The 25,926-nt window shown below is 49.1% G+C and overlaps 1 protein-coding gene across 1 annotated transcript in view; it reads left to right on the top strand.

Annotated features, from left to right (window-relative positions):
- Positions 1 to 21,664, top strand: part of LOC117056643 (myosin-16) — a 54,675-nt gene extending 33,011 nt beyond the window's left edge. The window contains exons 24-43 of the mRNA XM_033167196.1: positions 979 to 1,065; positions 1,903 to 2,048; positions 3,449 to 3,539; positions 3,660 to 3,716; positions 4,928 to 5,014; positions 5,104 to 5,349; positions 5,457 to 5,574; positions 7,028 to 7,155; positions 7,407 to 7,603; positions 8,584 to 8,716; positions 8,911 to 9,127; positions 9,866 to 10,002; positions 12,903 to 13,006; positions 14,268 to 14,460; positions 15,365 to 15,568; positions 16,726 to 16,851; positions 17,400 to 17,570; positions 17,764 to 17,964; positions 19,764 to 19,996; positions 21,274 to 21,664. Coding sequence (XP_033023087.1) covers positions 979 to 1,065; positions 1,903 to 2,048; positions 3,449 to 3,539; positions 3,660 to 3,716; positions 4,928 to 5,014; positions 5,104 to 5,349; positions 5,457 to 5,574; positions 7,028 to 7,155; positions 7,407 to 7,603; positions 8,584 to 8,716; positions 8,911 to 9,127; positions 9,866 to 10,002; positions 12,903 to 13,006; positions 14,268 to 14,460; positions 15,365 to 15,568; positions 16,726 to 16,851; positions 17,400 to 17,570; positions 17,764 to 17,964; positions 19,764 to 19,970 — 2,850 coding nt within the window. The 3' untranslated portion in view covers positions 19,971 to 19,996; positions 21,274 to 21,664. The remainder of the gene's footprint in view (positions 1 to 978; positions 1,066 to 1,902; positions 2,049 to 3,448; positions 3,540 to 3,659; positions 3,717 to 4,927; positions 5,015 to 5,103; positions 5,350 to 5,456; positions 5,575 to 7,027; positions 7,156 to 7,406; positions 7,604 to 8,583; positions 8,717 to 8,910; positions 9,128 to 9,865; positions 10,003 to 12,902; positions 13,007 to 14,267; positions 14,461 to 15,364; positions 15,569 to 16,725; positions 16,852 to 17,399; positions 17,571 to 17,763; positions 17,965 to 19,763; positions 19,997 to 21,273) is intronic.
- Positions 21,665 to 25,926: the final 4,262 nt, after the last annotated feature.

The raw sequence follows: 25,926 nt of genomic DNA, 5'->3' as shown, positions 1-25,926 counted from the left end.
TCTCTCTCAGGGGACCTTGTGCCACATCTGGACTATACATTTAAAGCACTGCTATACCACTTCGACAGGCATGGCTTCCTCCAAAGAATCCTAGGAAGTGTAGTTTGTTGCTGGTGTTTATTAGGAACAATTGTCACTTAAAATGCAGGTGAATTTCCCTGATTATTATTATTATTATTATTATTATTATTATTATTATTATTATTATTTAAATGAAACTGCAAATTGCTGCAGAAATGTGGGAACTGAATTCAAGTTTGGAAAAACGAGCAACTGAGAGAAATGAAAGGGACCAACTTGCCAAACCCTACCAGGAAGGGGTTGCGGGTGGCGCTGTGGGTTAAACCACAGAGACAAGGGCTTGCCGATCAGAAGGTCAGTGGTTCAAATCCCCGCAACGGGGTGAGCTTCCATTGCTCGTTCCCTGCTCCTGCCAACCTAGCAGTTCGAAAGCACGTCAAAGTGCAAGTAGATAAATAGGTACCGCTCCGGCGGGAAGGTAAACAGCATTTCCGTGCACTGCTCTGGCTTGCCAGAAGTGGCTTAGTCATGCTGGCCACATGACCCAGAAGCTGTACACTGGCTCCCTCAACCAATAAAGTGAGATGAGCGCCGCAACCCCAGAGTCGTCCATGACTGGACCTAACGGTCAGGGGTCCCTTTACCTTTACCTTACCAGGAAGAGGAGAGAGTGTGAATCCCCATCAGGATGCTGGGCTGGCGTGTGAGGTCGAAACCTCTCTGTCAGCTCCTGTGCTGTGTCTATTGGGTTGTGTGTGTGTGTGTGTGTGTGTGCAAGAGAGAGAGAGAGAGAGAGAGAGAGAGACTTCTGTCAAAATTTCGAGAGCCAGAAACATTTCTTGGATGGCCAGATCAGATCATATGGCCTGATCTCAAAGAGGAACACCCCCCCCCTCCGGCTTCTCTTTAGTTCCCTTTGGCCATGACAAGTTTCCCTTGTTCTCCGTCTCTCCTTAGAAAACTCTGGATGACCTTCAGGCTGAGGAGGATAAAGTGAATCATCTCACCAAAAACAACAGCAAACTTAGCACCCAGATACATGAGGTCAGTACCGATTGGTCGACTGGGGTGCTGTCTTGATCTGCCATTGGCCTACGGCACTTGTCATAACGCCTTGAGATTCTACACTGTCCCGCCCTATGCGCAGTGGATATGTGACTGGAAACCATGTGGCATTAGCAAAAGCACAGGGTGTGCGCGCGCACGCGTGCGCAGAGGGAGGGGCTTGTGACCTCCAGGAGCCCCAATAAGGTATAGTAGATTCAGGGCAAGCAAAAGAGATTGTTCCTCCCTCTTCATTCCTCTTCATGTTCCGGGAGACCGGCAAGGGCAGAGAGAGCTGGTCACAGCAGGAGGGGAAGACTCCCTGGCTTCTTTAGCGACCTGGCTCATCTCTGCCTCTTGGCCCCCCCTCCTCTCCTCTTCAGCCTCTGCTTCTGCCTCTGCTTCTGGACTGCTCTCTGCCACAGACTCTCCCTGCTCACCAAACCCTGTGACCTCTTCAGCTTCCGACACCTCCTCTTCCCAGGCTTCTCTCTCTTCTCCCTCTGACCACTCCTCGTCGTCCCACCACTCCTCCCGGACTCTGAGCCCTTGGGGTTTCCCCACTTGGTTCCTCCCACCATTCCTCTGCATCCAGCCAGTCTGTGACACTGGCTCACACGGTCCCCCTGGGAGCTTCAGGGCTGAGTGAGGGTTTGGACCCTCGCCTGCCAAGGTCCTAGTCTGGCACTCCACTACCCCACACTGCCTCCCCGTGGTGTGTCTCCTTTCCGTTGCGCCAAAGGAGTGTCGTGCGTTCCACCTCAGTGGTTCCTTCCCATCCTCCTCCTTGCTTTGCTTCCCTTTGTAATTCGATTTTTGGTTGATTTCTTCAACCAGCTGGAGGACAACTGGGAGCAGGAGAAGAAGATTCGTGCTGAGGTGGAGAAGGCCCGCCGCAAGGCCGAGGGCGACTTGAAGATGACCATTGAGAACCTCAACGAGATGGAAAGGGCAAAGCTCGATTTGGAGGAGGTGGTGAAGAAGTGAGTGAGGGGGTGGATCAGGCATGTGACACTGCAAGGAAGGAGGTTGGGAATTAAAGTAGGAGGGAACTGTGGGCTGGCCAGCAGAGAAAATAATAATAATAATAATAATAATAATAATAATAATAATAATAATAATAATAATACTCTGCCCATCTGGCTGGGTTTCTCCAGCCACTCCGCGCACCTTCCAACAGAATATTAAAAACATGATAAAACACCAAACATAAAAAACTTCCCTAAACAGGGGATGTCTTCTAAAAGTCAGATAATTGTTTATTTCCTTGACATCTGATAGGAGGGCATTCCATAAGGCAGGCACCACTACCGAGAAGGCCCTCTGCCTGGTTCCCTGTAACCTCACTTCTCGCAGTGAGGGAACCACCAGAAGGCCCTCGGAGCTGGACCTCAGTGTCCAGGCTGGACAATGGGGGTGGAGACGTTCCTTCAGGTACACTGGGCCGAGGCTGTTTAGGGCTACCCATATATCTGGGGCAGCCAACAACGTGACTTCCAGGTGTTGTTGAACTCCAATTCCCATCTCCCTTAACTATTAGTCATGCAGGAGCTGATGGGAATCTGAGTCTGACAGCATCTGGAGGGAATCTACATTCGATATATCACCAAGATGTACTAAGAAAAAGTTGAAGACACTAAAAAAATGTTGCTATACTAATTTTTCTTAGACTCCAACTCCCATAAACCCTGGGGTTTGTGGCAGTTGGAGTCCAACCACACCTGGAGGGCCACAGCTTGCTAACGGCTCGTTACACAGATGTCTCCTAGCAATTTACAACATATTTGAAAACAAGCATAAATAGATTATAATATTACCGTAATTTGAGAAACACAAACCAGAATGCACATCAAAATGTACAAAAGAACACCTCACTGTGTTTGGCAAGTACCCCAACAGCAAAAAAGAGAGTGTTATCTTAGTCCTGGAGGAATAATAGAATTGTAGAGTTGGAAGGGACCACAACGGTCATCTAGTCCAACCCCCTGCAATGCTGGAAACCTCTGCCCAATGTGGGGCTCAAACCCATGACCCTGACATTAAGAGTCTCATGCTCTACTGACTGAGCTAAGGTAAGCTTTTTCCTGGCAGTGAAAAGATATCCATGAAGGTGCCAGGCAGACCTTCCAGGGGAGAGTGTCCCACAGACAGGGAGCCACAACAGAGAAGGCCCTCTCCCTTGCCATGTATCTGGAATAGGGAAGTTGTTGCCTTCCAGATATTGTTACATGGATAGTGTTCAAGGCTGATGAGAGTTGGTGTCAAACAATATCTGGAGAGCCACAGGTCCCCTGTCCCAGCCGTGTACATGGCCAAGGTGATAGGATTCCTTCTGTCGCTGCAACAGAATCATTGGACAATGTGCAATCATCTTCCCTTGCAGGCGAGACATGGAAATCAACTCTATCACCGGCAAAGTGGAAGATGAGCAGTCCCTGAACTCCACACTCCAGAGGAAACTGAAGGAGCATCAGGTAGAAGAGAAAGAGGCTGAGGGAGGCAGAAAGAACAGCCTTCTTTGCTAGCTTCCCCGCTTTTACTCTTTGCCCAAATACTTCTCCAAGCCTCATGATCCTCGCATGTCTTTCTCATAGGCCCGGATTGAAGAGCTGGAGGAAGAACTTGAAGCAGAACGTTCCATAAGGGCAAAGGTAACTTTTTTTTTACCCCCTTTTCAACAGCCAGTGACATGAATCAGTTGTGCACAGTGTTGTTAAGTGCTTCGACACTTGCCTTCACAACAAGCCTGTAAGGTAGGCCGTTGCAATCTCCATTTTACAGGCTGGGCAACTGAAGCCAGAAGCTAGACAGTAATCCGAAGGCCAGATCTCCTGATTCTGAGCCCAACGTTCAATCCAGCAGATTGCACTGGGTCTCATTTAGTGTAATTACAATCAGGTAAAAAAAAAGAAGAAATTTCAAATGGCCAACTCTGAAAGAGTTTTGTTTGAAATCAGCTAAAGAGCAGAACAGAATATATTAAAGATGCCTAGGTGGGGCAATGTAGAGTTTAATATTTTCATAATTATAGAGTTGGGAACAACTCTGAGGATCATCTAGTCCAATGCAGGAATCTCAACTAAAGCATCCATGGCAGAAATCTCTGCTTAAAAACCTCCAATAAAGGAGAGTCCACCAACTCCTGAGGGACCCCATTCCACTGTCGAACAGCTCTTACTTCAGAAAGTTATCCCTGATGTTTAGTCGAAATCTCCTTTCTTGTCACTTGAAGCCATTGGTTTAGGTCCTACTCTCCAGAGCAGGGAAAAACAAACTTGCTCCAACTTCCATGGGACAGCCCTTGAGATATCTGAAGGTGGCTCTCATATCTCTTCTCAGTCTCATCTTGTCCAAGCTAAACATACCAAACTACCAAGCTTCTTCAACTGTTCCTCATAAGGCCTAGTTTCCAGACCCTTGATCATCTTGCTTGCCCTTCTCTGCACACGTCCCAGCTTGACAATATCCTTAAATTGTGGCACCCAGGTGGGGGCTTAGTTTGTCCTTTTAATTGATGCATTAGTTAGTATGTTTACTATTACGGTGGACCCTCCGGATACAAACTTAATTCGTTCCAGGGGTCTGTTCGCACCCCGAAAATCACGTAAATAGAGGTGCGCTTCTGCACATGCGCACGGGGCGAAACCCAGAAGTATACACTTCTGGGTTTGCCGTGGCCATAACCCGAGGATTCCATATTCAGAGGGATACGTAAGTAGAGGTACGACTGTATTATTATTATTATTATTATTCTTCCTAACTACTACACCGAGCTGTCCAGGGGTCATCAAGACATGTTGGAAGTGCAAAATTAAATGAACAAACCAGTATTAAGATGTGTTCCTTCCCAAACTTCCTTCAGGTTGAGAAGCAGCGCAGCGACATCTCCCGGGAACTGGAAGAGCTCACCGACAGGCTGGAAGAGGCTGGCGGGGCGACCACCTCTCAGGTATGCATGAGCCAAGACAGCAGAGCCATTCAACCCATTGCGCAGATGAAAGGTGGTCACCCGCTCCCTCTATGCCTTCCTGCCTCCAGATCGAGCAGAACCGGAAGCGGGAGGCCGAGCTGCTGAAGCTCCGCCGGGAGCTGGAGGAGGCTGCCTTGCAGAGTGAGGCCACGGCTTCCACCCTCCGCAAGAAGCACACGGACGCCATGGCGGAGATGACTGAACACCTTGAGAACCTGCAGAGGGTGAAGTCCAAGCTGGAGAAAGACAAGCAGGTCATGAAGGCCGAGATTGAAGACCTCAGCGCCAGCATGGAGACCATCCAGAAGTCCAAGGTAGGGTCAGTTTCTCCCGTTCGCAAAGACTTGGGTTCTCTTGAAAAGGTAAGAAGGATGTGAGCACCTCTTTGCTTTATATACCATCCACTCCACATCCTCTGCAGATGAATGCTGACGCTCATGTCCGCAAGCTGGAAGACAACCTGTCTGAAGCCAACGCAAGGCTGGCCGAGATGGAGAAGAACCACGCGGAAGTTAATGCGATCAGGAGCAGGCTCCAAGGTCAGGATCCTTCCGGACTGATTCAGTTGCCTGCAACATTTTGTCCAACTCATTCTTGGGCTGGATCTACACTGATTGTAAAAAACACTTTTAAAATGTTATATAGCTCTCAGTGCAATTTTACATTACATTGCTCTCTGGTGTCACGTGTTTATAATGCATTTATTACATTTTAACTGACTAGTGCAGGCTTCCTCAAACTCGGCCCTCCAGATGTTTTGAGACTACAATTCCCATCATCCCTGACCACTGGTCCTGCTAGTTAGGGATCATGGGAGTTGTAGGCCAAAAACATCTGGAGGGCCGAGGCTGAGGAAGCCTGGACTAGTTAGTTAGTACTTGGTTTTCATATGCTGCTTAGCACTGCAGCAGACCTTTCTCCTTTATCTCCCTTCCTTTTCCTTCATTCTCAGGCTTCTTACATGTCAGGTGTGGGGAAAGGCTGGCCCATTGGTCCATTTTCCCCAAACCATGCCTTTCAAGTGATGCCAGGATTGAACCCTCGCTCATCAGCTGATGAACTGGAGTAAAATCATGCTCAGTTTCTCAGCATTCCAAGCAATCCCTTTCCTGATTCAGGAAGGGATTTAATAGATATTCATAGAATCATAGAGTTGGAAGGGAACACAAGGGTCATCTAGTCCAAACCCCTGCAATGCAGAATTTTTTTGCCCAACGTGAGGCTTGAACTCACGACACTGAGATTGAGAGTCTCATGCTCTACTGATTGAGCTGTCCCCAGGTTGTGCGGAAACCTCTGCTATAAAAGAAAGCTTTCCCCCTTTCTTTTTAACCAAGGATTCCAGTGCACTGGAATTCAGGAGGCATTGGAATCTTGCTAAAATTGAAGGGCTTTCAAACAGTCCAGGGCTGCTCTCCGAGCCTCTGAAAACCGGAGGTTGAAACACCAGCACAAAGCTGTTTTAAAGCCCTTTGCAAAAGGGCTTTCAAGCAGCCCATAGCTGCAGTTGGAAGCTCCAGAGGAATGCAGGGCTGCTTGAAAGCTCTTTTGCTCATTTTCATTCTTTTTTACGGGCTTTCTTTGGCTGTGCACACCTGTTCCCAGAAGGGAACTGGCAGGCACAGCTGACACAGCAGGATTTAACCCCTGCTCAACAGCTGGCAAGCAGGCATTAAGGTCTGCTGTTTTGTTGTGTACACGTTCCCGTCTGGCAAAGCCAAAGCAAGCAAGCAAAATGCAGCTTCTTCCTCCCCTCGCCAACCCTGTGACTGATGTCTCTCCAAGCATGGTGCTTGGGGCCAGCAATGCACTTAGGAACCCTGGAACAAAGGGGTTTGACAGGTGACCAGGACCACCCACCAGCCAATCGCGTGGCACCACACAGCCGTGTGACATCAACCCGCCTGTCAGATTTGGCTCGTGAGCCAGAAAGATTCCCCGCCTCTATCGCAGACCCTTGAGCCTGGGCTTTCCCCCTACTCTCTGCTACAGCTGAGAACAGTGAGCTGAGTCGGGAGCATGAGGAGAGCCAGACGAGGCTGAACCAGATTCTCCGCGTCAAGACATCCCTCACCTCCCAGGTGGACGACTTCAAGCGGCAGCTTGACGAAGAGTCCAAGGTAAAGACGGGTGAATAATTGTATTGAAAAAACATGCACGCCTCATCCAGAACTGCTGCCCAGCGCCCCCTGGAGGGTCACAGTTGAGCCACTCCTGGTGTGAAGAGTGTACCTATGGACCTCTCCACGCATTGTGATCACCTGGGCTTACCAGGGTCGAACCACATAGGGCTGAAGGGCAGGGTAGAAATTTTAGGTAGAGGAACTAAACGGGAAACCGTGCTAAGCAGCTACGGCTTTGGTGTCTGTAGGCCCGGAGCGCCGCCGTGGTAAGTCTGGCCAACACCAAGCACGACCTGGACCTGATCAAAGAGCAGCTGGAGGAAGAGCAAGGCGGGAAGTCAGAGCTGCAACGCTTGGTCTCCAAGCTTAACACTGAAGTCACCACGTGGAGGACCAAATATGAAACGGATGCCATTCAGAGGACGGAGGAGCTGGAAGAGACCAAGTGAGCATGATTTTTTTGTGGGGAGGGGGCTCCTGGGCAACCTTCTGAGGGTCATATGCTAGTGTTGGTCAGGGCCAGAGATAAGTGGGTGGAACAATGCATGTAAATTATACTTTGGTACAGTAGGCTCACACACACACACACACACACACACACACACACCTTTTTCTATCCTCTGTCCAGGCAAGAAAGGGGATTATCAATGACACTTTCCAGCCACAGGAAAACACTCAGATAAGGGTGCAAAGCAGAGCTGGCCTGTGGGTGTCCCAAGGGCCAGACAGAGAAGGAATGTAGGAATTGGGCCTTTGGTGTGGTGGCACCTTCCCTGGAATATGAGACAGACGCTGTCGCTGTTGTCTTTCCATTCCTTTCCTCTTTCAACAAGTCTTTTAAGCAGAGATCTCCCCCAGCCTGAATCTGCATTGGAGCTATTTTCAAAATTCTATTTATATGTGGAATTGCATTAAAATATTGTGTGTGTTTTTATAAACGGAAGTGCTTTTAATTGCTTTTCATGTGACGAGGCCCCACAAATAACCCAGAGATGCATTTTAAATAAAAGCACACATTCTACTCATGTAAAAACACCAGGCAGGTCCCACAAATAACCCAGAGATGCATTTTAAATAAAAGCACACATTCTACTCATGTAAAAACACCAGGCAGGCCCCACAAAAAAACCCAGAGATGCATTTTAAATAAAATGACACATTCTACTCATGTAAAAACACCAAGCAGGCCCCACAAATAACCCAGAGATGCATTTTAAATAAAAGGACACATTCTAATCATGTAAAAACACGCTGATTCCTGGACTGTCCGCGGGCCAGATTGAGAAGGCGATTGGGCCGCATCCGGTCCCTGGGCCTTAGTTTGCTTACCCATGCTCTGGAAGGATGCCGCTGCCGCCTATGGTATTAAATCCACAACCAATGCTACGCTGACTTGCATTCTCGTGTCGCGGTGTCTTCTTCCAGGAGAAAGTTGACTGCCCGGCTCCAGGAGGCAGAGGAGACGGCTGAAACGGCTCAAGCCCGGGTGGCCAGCATGGAGAAGAACAAGCAGAGGCTACAGATGGAAGTGGAAGACCTCACTCTGGATCTCGAGAAGGTACCCGATTCGCAGCTCCCAAAACAATTATGTTTAGGGAAGTTTTTAATGACTGATGTTTTAATGTATTTTTAATCTTTTGTTGGAAGCTGCCCAGAGTAGCTGGGGAAACCCAGCCAGATGGGCGGGGTATCTATAAACAAACAAACAAACATTATTATTATTAAATGCCCCGCTTGACTTTCTCTCCCCAGGCCAATGCAGCCTGCGCAGCCCTGGACAAGAAGCAGAGAGCCTTTGACAAGATGCTAGCAGAGTGGCACCAGAAGTGTGAGGAGCTTCAGCTGGAGGTGGACAACTCCCAGAAGGAGTGCCGCATGTACATGACGGAGAACTTCAAGCTCAAGACGGCCTACGAGGAATCCTTGGAGCACTTGGAATCTGTGAAGAAGGATAACAAGACCCTCCAGGGCAAGTGTTTCCGGGGCTGTGGATTCTCTGTGTTAGGAAATAGGGTGGAGACAAGATTTGGTTCAGTTCCAATTGGAAGGCGAACTGATCTACTTCTCACTTGCTGAAATACAAGACACGGACAGAAACACAGCCCTCCTTCGAAAATTGCGCTTCCGTGAATTTTGCCTTGCAGTTCTTAAACAAAGTAATATCTCAAAAAATGTACTGTATATCCCAGAGCAGGGGTTGGCAAGGTTTACCTCGCCTGGGCTGGTAAACTCCTGCTGAGATCGATTCCCAGTGCCGCGGAAGTGAGTCTCTGCTCTGCGCTGTGCCGGTTTAGCGCAGCATGTGGTGACTTGCCGAGCAGGCGGCTCGGTTGGGGGGTGGCTTGGGGGCCGTTTAAACAACCCCCGTGGGCCGCTTGTGGCCCATGGGCCGCGGGTTGCCAACCCCTGTCCTAAAGTGTGCATAGGAATGCCTTTATAAGTGAAAATAAACATACAAAATGTATTTCATTGGAGGAAACAGCTTACAAATGTGTGCCTGCTAGGCAAAACTACATGCAAAAATTGCTTATTAGGAGAAATTCACACTCAAAGGTTGATGAATTTTCATGAGTTGTTTATGAATTGGTGCGGAAGAATGAGAAATGTGGTGGAACGGAAACGGAGCAATTTGTACATCCCTCCAGTTTGCAGGCCTGAAATACAACGGACGCATTGAATAGATTTTTGTGTGTGTTTTCCCCCTCAGAGGAGATTAAAGATCTGATTGACCAGCTGGGCGAGGGAGGAAGGAGTGTCCATGAGCTGCAGAAGATGAAGAAGAAACTGGAGCTCGAGAAGGACGAGCTGCAGGTGGCCCTGGAAGAAGCGGAATCTACCCTGGAGGTAATGATTGACTTGTTTATTTATTAAGCATTAGTAGGACTTCCCCTGCATGTGAAGACAGGCTCTGGAGTATTGAGCAGACAAGACCAATAGAGGGTCCAATGATCAAGAAGGCAGTTTCTGCATGTGCTGTAGAGGGAAGTGAGGGACAGACGGGGCTCATCTACCTGGGAAGGCAGCCCGTCTAGGAGAAGGAAAACTCTGATCCTAAACCTCCATGGCCTTACGGGACATCTTCAGGAGAAGAAAAGGCTAAGGAGTGAAACCTGCAAAAATCCAGAGTGGGGTTCCTAAGACGGTTGGATGGCGCCATGTACACCTCCTTCCAGCAACTCCTGCAACCAAGCTTGTGCCAAACGCAGTGGCGGAGTAAGGCTCCGCGGTACCCGGGGCGGCAAAGGAAACGCCCCGGGGCGGGGCGTCGTGACATCACATTGTGACGTCATGACGCTCCGCCCCCAGGGCGTTTCCGGGGGTGCCGGCGCCGCTTCTGCAGCCCTCTTTTAAGCCGAAGAGCTCGCTTTTAAGCTCTCCGGCTCAAAAGGAGGCTGTGGAAGCGGCGATCCGATGACAGAGTGCGCCTGCGCGTGCAGGCGCACTCCGTCGTCGGGCCGTGCGCTGCCGCTCCCAGGGTGACGGAGGGAGCGGCAGCGCGTGGGAATGGTGGGAGGGGCTGCCTCTTGTCACCCCCACGTGCCGCCGTTCGCTCCGTTGTCCCAGGAGCAGCAGCACCGCACACACCGCTGCTGCTCCCGGGGTGACCGGCGTTGCCTGGGGAGTGGCGGGAGGGGCGCCGCTTGTCGCCCCCACCCGCCACTTCTCGCCCCCACCCGCCGCTTCTCGCCCGTCGCCCGGGGGCGTACCACCCCCACCGCACCCCCCTAGCGACGCCCCTGGCCAAACGTCTTGCTCTGCTTTCCTTTGGACCACATCAGCAAGGTCAAGGGCGGGGCATCTTGTCATGTGGGCAGCCTAGGACCCCCATGCACACTGCCCAGGCTTACATCCCGGGGAGGTCACTTTGGTGCTACAAATGTGTAGCATCCATCTGGTTTTCTCTATCCTCCATTCTCTCTAAGCAGGCATTCCTTTGAACTTAGATAGCATCTTCCTCTTACCATTAGAGGGGAAATTGCCTGATCAATCTCAGGAGTTGGTAAACAATTTGGTTTTAGGGTTAGGGTGTTAGATCTTACCTTTCTGCTGTTGTTGTTCAGTCGTTCAGTCGTGTCCGACTCTTTGTGACCCCATGGACCAGAGCACGCCAGGCACCCCTATCCTTCACTGCCTCTCGCAGTTTGGCCAAACTCATGTTAGTAGCTTCGAGAACACTGTCCAACCATCTCATCCTCTGTCGTCCCCTTCTCCTTGTGCCCTCCATCTTCCCCAACATCAGGGTCTTTTCCAGGAAGTCTTCCCTTCTCATGAGGTGGCCAAAGTACTGGAGCCTCAACTTCTGGATCTGTCCTTCCAGTGAGCACTCAGGGCTGATTTCTTTAAGAATGGATAGGTTTGGTCTTCTTGCAGTCCATGGGACTCTCAAGAGTCTCCTCCAGCACCATAATTTCTCCTATCTCCTGTTTATTAGTTCCTGTCTCTATCCATTTGTTACATGCTTTGATGTTCTTTGATGTGTAGGAATGTAGCAGCCAGTTTTCCCATGAGATCATGGTTATCTGATGCCATCCCATATGAGAATCCTAGGGAGGTGTGCTGGGTGAATTTGATTGGCTGATTTGAATCTGTAACGTTTTTGCCTGTGGGTAATAAAATACCCTGGGTGAGAGGGCAAGGGGTTTTTCTCTTTCTTCTCCTCCTGACTCTTGCTCAGGGCTTTTCCGGTCAAAGCTCTGCCTCTTTGTCTTCTTTTTCTAAATCCCTTTCTCACTTGCACACATGCAAAACCTTACACAAATGCAGCGGTTTGACTTCGCCCCCGGAGACACACTCCATTGTGTCTCGAGACAGATGAACGCCAACACGAAAAACATGAGCAACCTCATTTATTCAGCATTTCTGGCCCTGCAAAGGACATCGTCGTCCGTATTCCATTGGCCTCCCGCTCAGTCAGAGGAAGTGGTGCTTCCGAACGCCGGTTGCAGATGGACAGTTGCTGTTGCACTCAGGTGGCCCGCCAGGTGCCTATGAGAAGCCTGGAAGCAGGATCTGAGCGTGACAATACTCTGCACACCTGCAATTCCAAGCAGCTGGTATTCAGAAACATCATCGCCTCTGACCATGGTTGCAGAGCGTAGCCGCAATGGCTAGTAGCCTTTGATTGATCCTAAGATTCAGATATGCTACGACAGGCTTCCTCAACCTTGGCCCTCCAGATGTTTTGAGACTACAGTTCCCATCATCCCTGACCACTGGTCCTGCTAGCTAGGGAGCATGGGTGTTGTAGGCCAAAAACATCTGGAGGGCCGAGGTTGAGGAAGCCTGTGCTATGAGGTAGAGAGAAAAGAATAATGTTACATGAAAAAGAAAATACAGTGGCACCTCTGGTTGCGAACATGATCCGTTCCAGGGTGCCGTTCGCACCTCGAAAAGTCTGCAACCAGAGTGGCACTTTTGCACATGCACAAAGTGCGATAGAGCGCTTCTGTGCGTGCACAGCGAAATCCGGAAGTAAACACTTCTGGGTCTGCCATGTTCTTAACCTAAAAATTCACAACCTGAAGCAGCCGTAACCCGAGGTATGACTGTAAGCTTGATTGGCACCTGAGCTTCTAAGGTAAGTGTCAGGAGTTATGTTCCTTGCCAAGCTTGAAGGGCGTTCCAAGTCCTTTGTCCCACATCGCTCAGACAGCCCCATAGCTGATCGGTTCCTGCTAGTCAATAGATGTTTTCGCCTTTAAAGAGCCTCTCACCCATGCGTCTCCTTGTGTTTCTGCCGACAGGTGGAAGAGAGCAAGCTCATCCGCATCCAGCTTGAACTGGCGCAAGTCAAGGCAGACATTGACAGGAGAATTCATGAGAAGGAGGAGGAGTTTGAAGCCACAAGGTATGGAGCGCAGAACGTGTGCGAGAGGCAGGGAGCGGAAGGTTAAAACTGGGAACAACAAAAAAGCGGCAAGAAGTGCTTGAGAGAGATGAGGTTCTCCCCTTTTTAATCTTTGTTTTAATCCTCACAACCATCCTGCGAGGTAGGTTAGGCTGAGAGACGGTGGCTAGCCCAAAGTCACCCAATGTGCTGAGTGGGGATTTGAACCCTGGTCTCTCTGTCCCTAGCCCACCACTCTATCCACTGCTCCGCACTGCCAGCCAGTGAGCATTACTTCTCATTTTACAGCTGTTCCATTTGGAAACACTTGTTAACTTATTTGGGATATCAGTGGTTGTGGGGTTTTGAGCTTTCCTTGTCCTAGAAGAGTAGCTGATGGTGTGTTTGTGTGTGTGTGGTTTTCTTTCTTTCTAGTAAACATTTCTGCAGCCTCCCCCGCTGCCAGCATTCCCCGATTGGAAAAAGCCCAAGTGGGGAGGTATAAGTTTCGTGACATCTTCCTCTGGCCTTTCATGGGAGTGCAGGCACCTGGGGAGGCTGCAGAGGGCAGAATGCTAGGCAAGGAGGTTTAAAATGAAAGGGAGGAGACTTGCAAACACCCTTCTTGGCAAGGTAACTGCAACAAAAACCCACATCCCATCCATGAGATTTTTCACTGACCATTTCAATCCTCTTTGATAATTTCCAGACGGCATTTCTTTACTCAGTAATGTAGAATGACAAAATGCAGGATAATTTTTTGGCACAGCACAAATGTTATCCTCATGACAATCCAGTGAGGTAGGCTTAGGCAGAGAAAGAGAGAGAGAGAGAGAGAGAGAGAGAGATACAGTCCCAACCAAGGAAAAAGGGCAGATAAAATTAATGGACTCTGGCGAAATGGCAAAACTGACGGAAAGAATTAGAAACCAGAAAGAATTAATTTTTAATAAAGAATGGGGAACGTATATAATCTATTTGAAAAATTATTGTAAACAATTAAATTTATTAGCAGGATTGATTTAAAACTTGTAGTTAAAATTTTTAACTAAGGAATAGTTAAAGATTTATTAAAAATTGGAATTATAAAGGAGATGCAGGGGGGAAATGATAAGATAAGAATCCACAAAAGGAGAGGGAAGTCAAAGGGGATATATGTATTTTTTTCTTTTTTTCTTTGATGTATGTAAAATCAAGAAATAAAATATTAAAATGAATAAATAAACGTGCTTTAAGGGCATGGGGTCGATGCAGTAATGGGTGCCTTTGCTCTCCTCTGCAGGAAAAACCACCAGCGGGCCATTGAGGCCCTTCAATCCAGCCTGGAGCTGGAGGCGAAAGGCCGGGCTGAGGCGCTCCGTCTGAAAAAGAAGATGGAGACCGACCTGAACGAGATGGAGATCCAGCTGGACCACGCCAACAGGAACAACAGCGAGCTGGTCAAGACGCTGAAGAAACTCCAGCAACAGATCAAGGTGAGAACAAGATCATGAGGGAGGGAGGGAGAAGCCAGGCGGAAGAGAAAATGGCGCCTGGAGGGGATGGTCTTCTGAGGGAAAGCTTTGCAGGTTAACGCTAATTGGAGAAAACCTGGGTTGCTTGTTCTCCTCAGACAGAGCTGGCAAGGTTGATCTCGAGACCTTCTGTGTTGTTGTTGTTGTTTGTTCTACTGATGAGCCAAGGCTCTTGCCCAGTCAAAATGTGAACTGAAACGCCTTTCTTTCCAACACCCTACACTGAGCTATGTATGGCTCCTCTCAGGGCAGATTATGTACAGTTTGGCAGAATTTGGATTGGAGTGTGGGTAGATTGGTCTGCAACCAGCGTAGACGAGGTGGAATTCAATAGTCCAACAGCTTGACTCAGCCTAAGGCAGCTTCCTAGGAACAGGTTGTAGCTAGCCAAGTTCTCAGAGTAGACCCATTGAAATGAGTGGAACTGAGTTAGCCACACCAAACAATGCTGCTGATTTTATTGTTTGTAACCCACCCATCTGACCGGGTTGCCCTAGCCACTCTGGGCATAAAAACACAATAAGACATCAAAGATATTATTAAAGGTGTTTCCTGCTTGGCAGGGGGTTGGACTGGATGGCCCTTGTGGTCTCTTCCAACTCTATGATTCTATGATTCCAGGTGTATAGTTATTTATCTCCTTGACATCTGATGGGAGGGCGTTCCACGGACTGGGTGCCACTACTGAGAAGGCCCTCTGTAATTTAACTTCTCTCAGTCAGGGAACCATCTGAAGGCCCTTGGAGCTGGACCTCAATGAATGCGACTAATGTTAGGTACAGTGCCGCATGCCCAATGTGCAACCCATCTTGTGGATCCGGGGTGGTCCCCAGCCTGACTCCACCGGCTACTTTTCTGCCTGCAGGACCTCCAGATCCAGATGGACGAGGATGCCCGCCAGCATGAAGAGCTCCGGGAGCAGTACAACCTCCAGGAGCGCCGCCTCAGCCTTCTCCAAACGGAGCTGGAGGAAGTTCGCACCGGCCTGGAGGGCAGTGAGCGCTCCCGCAAATTGCTCGAGCAGGAGTTGGTGGAGGTCTCCGAGAGGCACAATGAACTCAACGTCCAGGTGGGGACAGAGGATAGTCACCTGCCTGTCCTGGGTGTGGCTGGCTGACTAGCTGGGCAGTTTGATGTGCAGCATGTTGATCCCGTTGGTGAAACTAAACAGACGCATGCCTTGCTAAGACCAGCCAATGGAGAGCGGTCCATTAGGGCAAATGGGGCGGCACTGCCTCACTAGTCTAACTGCCCTTAGACAGCCCTTAGATGTCATGGACTGGCTGGAAGCAGAGGAATGGTGGTAGGAAGTAGCTAGGGAACCCCAAAGGGAAGAAGGCTTAGAGCCAGGGATGGGGTGGTGGGACAACGACGAGCGGTCAGAGGGGGAAGACTGGGAAGAGGAGGTGTCAGAAGGTGAAGGGATAACAGAGCTTAGTGAGCGGGGAGAGTCTGTGGCAGATAGAAGTTCAGAATCAGACGCAGAAGCTAAAGCAGGAGAGGAGGGAGCCAAGGGACAGAGATGAATCCGGCTTATGAAGAGTCCTGGGTGTCTCCCCCTCCCGCTGCAACAAGCTCCCCTCCCCGCTGGTCTCCCAGAACCAGCAGAGGCATGAAGAGGGTGGAGGAGAAATTAGCCTCACACAGGAACAGTCTCAACTTATTGGGGGGGGGGGGAACCCTAGAGATGAGGGGACTTAGACAGCTGTGAGGAGGTGGGGACTTTCAGTCTTGCCAACTGATTTATGTCTAAGACCTAACGGGAAGGAGCTGTTTTGCTCGTTAGGCTGGACTCTCCACCAAGTCTGTGAAGATAATGTTTTAGCAAATAAAGAGTTAAGTCCAACCTTGAATGGCATGATTTACTGCCGGCTCACTCTTTGATATTGCCCGTCTGCCTTCTTACTTGCTGCCAGTCCAGAAGGTGGCACTGCCTGTCGACTTTCTCCTCCTTAGTTGCATTATTGTCCCTTGCAACTCAGCAGGGAGGCAGGGACAAAACTAGACTAAGCTGGCTTTGCCTGTCACTGGTTTTGGATGCCTCCTTTTGTGGGTCTCCTTGTTTTCTGTCCTATCAGACCCAATGGACACCGGCCATCATCACAGGCAACTGTCTCAAAGCACGCAATAAAAAAACAGCATTCAGGCATCAGAACAGGTGGTCTGGCTCTGCATTTCTGCGACAACTGAGGCAATTTACCCCAAACTCTTCTTTTCCCCCTGCAGAACCAAAGCCTGCTGGTGATCAAGAGGAAACTGGAATCTGACCTCCAGCGCATCACTAATGATCACGAGGAGCTCATCAGCGAGTTCCGAACGGCGGACGAGAAAGCAAAGAAGGCAGTGGCTGATGTGAGTTGCATCCCTGCTGAATAAGGCTCAGTGATAATTATATCCTATTATTTTTATGGTGGCAAATAGAAAGGGATGATCCTTTGTGTGTCAATAATGTCAGGTTAAAGGATGAGGAATCTCATACTCTTCATTCATGTTTCTTTTGTTTTTTAAATCACACCTTGGTCAACTCCAGGCTATCAATATTTTGCATAAGGGACTCTGCACCAGAAATTAAGGTTTGCACAATTAAATTGGATTAAAGTGCTCTGGTGCAACATTGAAAAAACAACAACAGGCTATTTGCAGTTAGGAAAGTGATGGGGAAAGTACACAAAGACCATCAAATAGACAGCATTGCCTCACTTTCCCACAAAGATATCAGGATGCACGCACAATAAACAGGATGAGGCCAGCTACTTACGTTCCACAGCCCTGAGTATCACTCAACATTCCCCTTCCTTCCGTTGGGCTGATCTGAATACATGAGAGACAAAGCCAAGTTCTGACGCTTGCTGCTCTGGGTGATTCTGATACTTACTTCTTACCCTCCCCACCCATTCCAGGCGACCCGCATGGCAGAGGAGCTGCGGCAGGAGCAAGATCACTCCATGCACCTGGAGAGGATTAAGAAGAACCACGAGGTCACCATAAAAGACCTGCAAGTCAAGATGGAGGAAGCTGAGCAAATGGCCCTGAAAGGAGGGAAGCGAACCATCATGAAGCTCGAGACCAAGGTAGGAGGACGCTTCCCCATTGCCTCTGACCTCGTCCCCAAAATATGCATGTTGCGAGACCAGCCCATGGCTGGAAAAGGTTGCTGACCCCTGGTGTAGACAGTCCCGAGCGAGAGGGACCAAGGATCTGGCTCGGTTTAAGGTGGCTTTCTACATTTCCACGGCCTCAATCTCCCCCATCCCCTTTTTCCAGATCAAGGAGCTGGAAACAGAGCTGGACTCGGAGCAGAAGCGGCACGTGGAGACGATGAAAATCGTGCACAAGAACGAGCGTCGCCTGAAGGAGCTGGTCTTCCAAACGGAGGAGGACCACAAGACCAACCAGCGCTTGCAGGAGCTGGTGGAGAAGCTGCAGAACAAGATGAAGACCTACAAGAGGCAGATCGAGGAAGCTGTATGTACCAGGAGTGGCCTTTAGCAATTATTCCTCTCTTCCCCTGCCTCCTCCCTTGACAGGCAGATTGACCTGGGGCGGGGGGGAATCACATACAGAACAGGGGCTTCCAAACTGTGGTCTGCAGGTGGCTCGTGACCTGTGGATTTGTGGCTGAAGGTGGGAGGTGGCACATCTTGTTGCATTGAACATTGGCACTTATTTTTAATTGCTCCTTTCGTTTTCTTGTGTTCCGCTCTATTGCACTGCAGTCTAAATTCCGTGGAATTCAAATTGGAATGCAATAAAAATCAACACATAAGGAATAAAAGAAGCCGGCATGTGCCACCTCACTCTGCTTAACATTAGGGATCCCAGTGTACTCTAGGAAAAATGAATTTCAGCTTCGGTCACATCCACAGCATGCATTTCAAGTCACATTTAAAACACAAGTCTCCCCCCCACAGAATCCTGGGAACTGTAGTGTGCTAAGAGTGCTGAGAACTGCAGCTCTGTGTGGGTGTAAACTACAGTTCCCAGGATTCTTTTTTGGGGGGGGGGAGCCACGACTGTCAGGAGTTCCAGCTTGGCCCTGCAACTTTGGGTGCCCGGGGCCGTGGGTGCCATGCAGTGTGCATGGCCCTGACACCGAAATTTGTGGGTGCCCGGCCCCTTCATGGGGAATTTTGTGGGTGCTTGGTCACCCAGGGCCTCAGGGAGTTGGAACCTAGGATGACTGTTAAAAGTGGTACAAACACTGGAATATTGTTACCGATGGATAGCACCCCTGTGAAGCACTCTGGGGTCACCCCTTGTTCCATGTAAAGCTTTATTCCAGTTGCAGTCCACATCATCATAAAGCAGTTTCCTTACTAGCATACACAGGGGAGAAGCCAGCGGCGTGGGGTGAGGGCTCAACCATACCTCTTTATGCTAACTGACTCTAGACTTGCATTTATTTTTGTTTAGCAAGACTTATATACTGTCTACAAGGGACTTAGGTGGCGCTGTGGGTTAAACCACAGAGCCTAGGGCTTGCTGATCACAAGGTCGGCAGTTTGAATCCCTGTGACGGGGTGAGCTCCCGTTGCTTGGTCCCTGCTCCTGCCAACCTAGCGGTTCGAAAGCACGTCGAAGTGCAAGTAGATAAATAGGTACCACTCCGGTGGGAAGGTAAACTGCGTTTCCGTGCACTGCTCTGGTTTCGCCAGAAGCGGCTTAGTCATGCTGTCCACATGACCCAGAAGCTGTACAGCGGCTCCCTTGGCCAATAAAGCGAGATGGGTGCCGCAACCCCAGAGTCATCCGCGACTGGACCTAATGATCCATGCTGACCTTTACCTTTACCTTTATATACTGTCTAACCAGATTTGGAAACCTTTGGCCCGCTAGATCAGTGTTTCCCAGACTTGGGTCTCCAGCTGTTTTCGGACTACAGTTCCCATCATCCCTGACCATTGGTCCTGCTATGTAGGGATGATGGGAGTTGTAGTCCCAAAACAGCTGGCGACCCAAGTTTGGGAAACGTGGCTTTAAACCTATTTGCCATCTCCCCATCACTTGTGAGGCTGACTCATGCCTCCTACCTTGCGAGTCAGCATTTCCACTTAACACAGAGTTGATACTCGCAACACTCCCAAACAGCTACGACTGTTGAAGTGGTAGAAATGTGCAAAAATATATGTCGCGGATGTGTTCCTGCTATGAGGGGTTTGGGGAAAGCAGTTAAACACAGGCATGCTTCCGCTCCCAGCACCTGTTTCTTAAGCTGCACAGTACAAAACAACCCAACTCTTTCCACCTACTTCATCTCCCTATAGGAAGAACAGGCTAACCAGAGTCTGGCAAGGTACCGGAAGACTGTGCATGAGTTGGACGATGCCGAAGAGAGGGCTGGGATGGCCGAGTCGGCCCTGAACAAACTACGCACGAGGCACAGAGTCTCAGCAGGCAAAGCATTCACCTCCGTGGAAATAATCCAGGTTGCCAAATCCTCCAGTTCCTCCAAGTCAACGGCTGAGGAATAGCTCACGTCTCTTTGAACCTGCAGCTGGTAGGTGTGCTATTTCTGCCCTGGTTTTTAAGTGATCTTGGAGGGGCTCCCTTTAACCTTGGGCTGGCTACTTTGGGGGGGGGGTCCCCTCTTGGCCAGGGGTAGGCAACCTAAGGCCCGTGGGCCAGATGCGGCCCAATCGTCTTCTAAATCCGGCCCGCGGACGGTCCGGGAATCAGCGTGTTTTTACATGAGTAGAATGTGTCCTTTTATTTAAAATGCATCCCTGGGTTATTTGTGGGGCATAGGAATTCGTTCATTATTTTTTTCAAAATATAGTCCGGCCCACCACATGGTCTGAGGGACAGTCGACCGGCCCATGGCTGAAAAAGGTTGCTGACCCCTGCTCTCGGCTAAGTGGTGGGTGTGACAGAAATAGGTGTGACCTGCCCCCCCCAACACCTTCTCTCACCTACAGTCTTACATGGGCATGCATGCTCAGTTCAACTCCTTCTCAGATGATCCGCACGGATCAGCCAAGCAGGAAGAGCATTAGGAGCACATGAGTCGTCTTATCTATTCCAGCATTCTGTTCTCTCTGTGGCCAATCGGATTATTATTATTATTATTATTATTATTATTATTATTATTATTAATTAAATTTGTATGCCGCCCTATACCCGCAGGTCTCTGGGCATTTGCAACATCAAATCACAATATAAAAACACAAAATACATAATAAAAACAGAAAACAACCCAATAAACCCTCCACTCCCCAACACATTTTGAAAGGGCATTGCTCTGCATACCCTCCAACATTTCTCCGATGAAAATAGGGACGTCCCATTCCCTAATGATAATTTTACTATTTATACTTCACACATCTTATTGGGTTGCCCCAGCCACTCTGGGCAGCTTCTAACATATATAAAAACACAATAGAACATGAAATATTTTTTTTTAAAAAAACAACAACTTCCATATACAGGATTGCCTTCAGATGGCTCGGGAGTTGGATAACTTCATACCCTCCAACATTTCTCCAATGAAAATAGGAGCATCCTAAGGAAAAGCAGGACATTCTGGGATCAAATCAGAAACTGGGTTGGTTTCGCTAAATCAGGGATGCCCCTGATTTAGGGACACTTGGAGGGTCTGTGACTGTCCATGAATCAGGATCTTTTTCTGTATTCATAGATCACCAAAGAATTGTGGAGTTGGAAGGGACCACGGGGGGTCATCTAGTCCAACCCCCTATTCCACTGGCTCTTGTTTGTTTGCCCCTTCCGTGTTTCCTTTTGCAACTGACGTTGTCCCAACTGTGCTTAACTTTGCAGGCGGATCGACAAAGCGTCTCCATACAGCTGCCTCTTGCAAGACGGCTTCCCTAGTGAGGACTGGAGCAGCTTAAGGCAATGGAAAAGACACCCGCAGAGCAAAAGACAGAGGGGGAAGTTGGAAGTGAAGAGAATGGGGAGAAATGGGGGTTATCAAAGCATCCGCCATATACAGGAGCTTGAAACCCCATCTCTTCTCCCAGAGCATATTTTCTTTACCAAGAAGGTTATATTGATATGTTTTCTGAGTTGGAACGAGTCTGTTCTCCATGCGCCCTGCTTGCATTTTCATGTCAAGGACGGAAAATGTTACGAAGGCGAGGCCCCAGCTGTCTCCTGCAAATAGTCCTGAATGCATAGTCTTAATAAAGCTTAATCCCATAGGAAACAACCTTGGTGAACTCTTCTTCTTTCTTTCCACGACTGCGCATGGATATGTTGGTTTAGCAACGATTTTGAAGAGAGGAACTGTTTGCTTTTCTTTATTTGTATCCTGCCCTTTAAATAAACGCCCAGGGCAGCTTAAGACACAAAATAAAGGGTGCATCAAATATTTAAATAAAATACTTAAAAATACTACAGATAAGGGGAACCTCTGGCCCTCCAGACGCTGTGGAACTACAGTTCGCATCAGCCCAGCAAGGCAGGGATGAAGGGAGTTCTAGCTCAGAAACATCTGGAAGGCCAGAGGTTCCCCATACAGTGACACCTTGGTTTTTGAATGTAGTCTGTTCAGGAAGACTGTTCGACTTCTGAAACGTTCGAAAACTGAGGCACAAAGGGCGGTCTGCAGGAAACTGAAAAGAATAACATGTACACGCAGTGGAAGTCGTTTGACTTCCAGGGTGTGTGCGAAAATGAAAGCATTTACTTCTGGGTTTTCAGTGTTCGAAAACCAAAATGTTCAGCTTCTAGGACGTTTGAAAACCGAGGTACTACCGGGGTGAAGGAAGGCGTCGTGACACCGGGGACGGGCGTCACTATGTAGGGCGCATGTGCGGCGTCGCTACATATGACACATGCGCCATACGTAGCGACGCTGCACATGCGCTGTATAGCTGTTTGCTGGTGCCACCGCTCCAGCGCCATACAGACGGTGCCGGGATCCCTCTGTCACCGCTACAGCCACGGAGGATCCTCTGCAGCTGCAAGCGCCATACGGACGGATCCTGGCACCGTCCGTATGGCGCTGGAGCGGTGGTGGTGGCAAACCGCTATACAGCGCATGTGCAGTGTCGCTACATACAGCGCATGCGTGCAATGCCATACATGCGCCGTACTTAGCAGTTTGCCGCTGGTGCCAGGATCCTCTGCTCGTGGCTGCAGCGTAGCTGTCAAGTTTCAGATTTGAAAATAAGGGATCACATGGAGTAACACATGACTGGAAAGGTTTGCAGTTCCACAAACATAGGTGTGCACTGCCTCGAAATAAAAAGATGTGAACAAACGAAGGCTCGCTAGGGGGACATTGCTAAAAAATGTCAACTTTGTGGTGTGTGGTGTGTGTGCGAGTGTGTGCGCGTGAGAGAGAGAGAGAGAGAGAATCCTGGGCTGTAAACGCCTCCTCCAAACACAGCTGCTGCAAACCCCAGGTTCTGAGAGAGAGAGAGAGAGAGAGAGAGAGAGAGAGAGAGAATGAATCCTGGGCTGTAAACGCCTCCTCCAAACACAGCTGCTGCAAACCCCAGGTTCTGAGAGAGAGAGAGAGAGAGAGAGAGAGAGAGAGAGAGAGAGAGAGAGCTTTTACGCACACATCTCTGCGCCCTGCCGACCTCTCGACCTCTGCCGACCTTTGGGTGGAAGGGGGGGGGGGAAATCCGACCCAGGGCCGGTGTGCGTGTATTGCGGGAGGTTCAGTGTGCTCCCCCCACTCCGCCAAACCCCGCCGACAAGCTCTCCTCGCCATAGCGAGTTGCAATTGGATCTGCCTCCTCCCCACCTCTCGTTGGCTCACAAGGCCCGCCTCCTGGGGGAAGGAGGGAGGGGGAACGAGCGAGCGAGCGAAAAGTGTGGAGAGGTGGGATCGTCCGAGGCACAAATCGGAGAGAGACTGGAGGGAGAGGAGCTTCTTCCTTCAAAATCGGGAATTTTAAGGGATTTCAGCAATCTGGGAGAGCAGCGGGAATAAGGGAGTTTCCCGCGAAAAACGTGATACTTGACAGCTATGGGCTGCAGCCACGGAGGATCCTCCACATGTGGCTGCAGCGGTGCGATGGCTGCTTGCACCGCCGTGAGTCCCCGCAGACATGGAACCTGCGGTACACTGCCCCCCACCCCCCCATTGCGACACCACTGGGTTCCACTGTACCTGCTCTACATGTCTATTCAGAAAGAAGTCAATGTGAGATAAATAGTTATGCAGGTTTTCCGAGCATTAGAACATTTTCTGGGGGGCGGGGGGAAATGCTATCCAAATTAGGGTGATTTGCAGAGGGTAAGTTGTTTTGGGGGTTCCTCTCCCCAATGCTATATATGGCATGAGACTCTTCCTGCTCACTAGGATCTGTTACCTCTTCAGCTTTCTACACCTCTTCCTCCCAGTCTTCTCCCTCTGACCATGCATTGTCCCACCGCCATTCCCAGGGCTCCGATTCTTCTTCCTCTGGGGGTTCCCCAGCTGGTTCCTCCCACCATTTCTCTGCATCCAACCAATCCATGACACCTTTTATCTTTTCCGCACTTCATTCCCGCAACCTCTCCCCTGTTCTTAGAGAAACAAAGTTAAGTGGGAAAGTTGAGAGATTACCGTAAAATATTTCTGGCCTGCTAAGATTTACTGCATTACATTTTCCTGCTTGGGGTGGGTAGACACTCAAAATACAGCTCCAAAGCTTTTCACTTCCCCAACAAAAGACCTCTTGAAAAATAATGCTGTATTCACATGGCACTGTGTTCCGTTCATGCATTTTTTAGCTGCCCTTCTTGCAAAGCTTTTAATCTGTAAAAACCTTAAAAAACAACCCACCTGCCACAAATTAATGCAGAAACAGGGCAGTAATTTGTGCTCTCACTTAGTGTACTATTGATGCCCAATTTTGCAGATTTATCTGGAGAATTAAAAATTGGCCATCCTTATGTGCACTTGCTTAAGAGCAGGGATGGGCACTAAAAACAAAGGCTTTTATTAAATTCAGTTGTTCTTGCACCCAATGAAATGTATGTAAGACAGCACAATTCTATATGCAGGAGTAAGCTCTGAAATTCAGTTGGGCTTGCTCCCAAGCAAGTGTGTACGAGATCTGAAAACTCTTCTTCTTTGGCGATCACTCGTAGCCAAGTAAGATTGTCCTTCATAAACATGGTTTTAACAATGTGACTGTGGAGGCCAATTCTGGATCCACATGTCCGTCCACAGTGGGGACATTGATTTCCGGGTGGGAGTTGACCACTGTGTGGATTTGCCAAGCATGCCTTCCTCTTAGCACAGGGGTCAGTAACCTTTTTCAGCTGTGGGTCGGTCCACCATCCCTCAGACCATGTGGTGGGCTGGACTATATTTTTTTGGGGGGGAGGAATGAACAAATTCCTATGCCCCACAAATAACCCAGATATGCATTTTAAATAAAAGCATAGATTCTACTCATGTAAAAACACCAGGCAGGCCCCACAAATAACCCAGAGATGCATTTTAAATAAAAGGACACATTCTAATCATGTAAAAACACGCTGATTCCTGGACTGTCTGCGGGCCGGACTGAGAAGGTGATTGGGCTGCATCCAGCCCACGGGCCTTAGGTTGCCTACCCCTGTCTTAGCACGTTTCTCCCTTGCGTCTTGAGTGCGAGTGTCTTCAAAGCCCGTGACACCTTTGGTAAAGGCTGTTCTCCAATTGGAGTGCTTGCAGGCAAGCGTTTCCCAGTTGTTGGTGTTTATACTACATTTTTTAAAAATTGCTTTGTCTTTAAACCTCTTTTGTTGACCACCAGCATTACGCTTTCCATTTTTAAATTTGCAATAGAGTAGTTGCTTTGGAAGACGATAATCAGGCATCCGCACAACATGACCAGTCCAATGAAGTTGATGTTGAATAATAATAATAATTTATTATTTGTACCCCGCCCATCTGGCTGAGCTTCCCCAGCCACCATGGCCAGCTTCCAACAAATGTTAAAATACAAAACAAACATTGCTTCAACACTGATCTTTGCTTCTTCCAGTACACTGGTATTAGTTTGCCTGTCTTCTTAAGCAGGGGGTCAGGTGGCCATCTGGTAAAGGACACTGTTGAGATATCCTTGAACTGACCAAGAGACTGGATCGATCAACAAGATCTCAACCTCGCAACACAACCCCTTTGCAGGTTTACTCTGAAATCCCACTAAACTGAATGCAAAGGTTCATCCTATGTCCTGCTGCGTTCAATGAGGCCCCCAGAAAAGTGGGCATGAGATTGTCGTGAGTTGACCCAAGGGTCCTCTAGTCCAACCCCTGCAATGCAGGAATCTCAACTAGATTATACATGACATGTATGAGAAATGAGATGAGATACATTCCTCTCCTCCAGGCAGCCACACCACCCATTTTGCACCCAGCTGGGACTGAGTTACCCAGCCCCCTAGTCAACCCCCCATCCGTTTTCTGCACTTTAGCAAAAACTCTCCCCTCTGCCTTTTTCTTTTATTTATTTCATATTTTTGTGGGGGCCCCCCTCAA

This window comes from Lacerta agilis, chromosome 13 (assembly GCF_009819535.1).
Source record: "Lacerta agilis isolate rLacAgi1 chromosome 13, rLacAgi1.pri, whole genome shotgun sequence".
Lineage (NCBI taxonomy): Eukaryota > Metazoa > Chordata > Lepidosauria > Squamata > Lacertidae > Lacerta > Lacerta agilis.
Note: the sequence above shows the minus strand (reverse complement) of the source record. Positions and strands in the feature narration are given on the sequence as shown.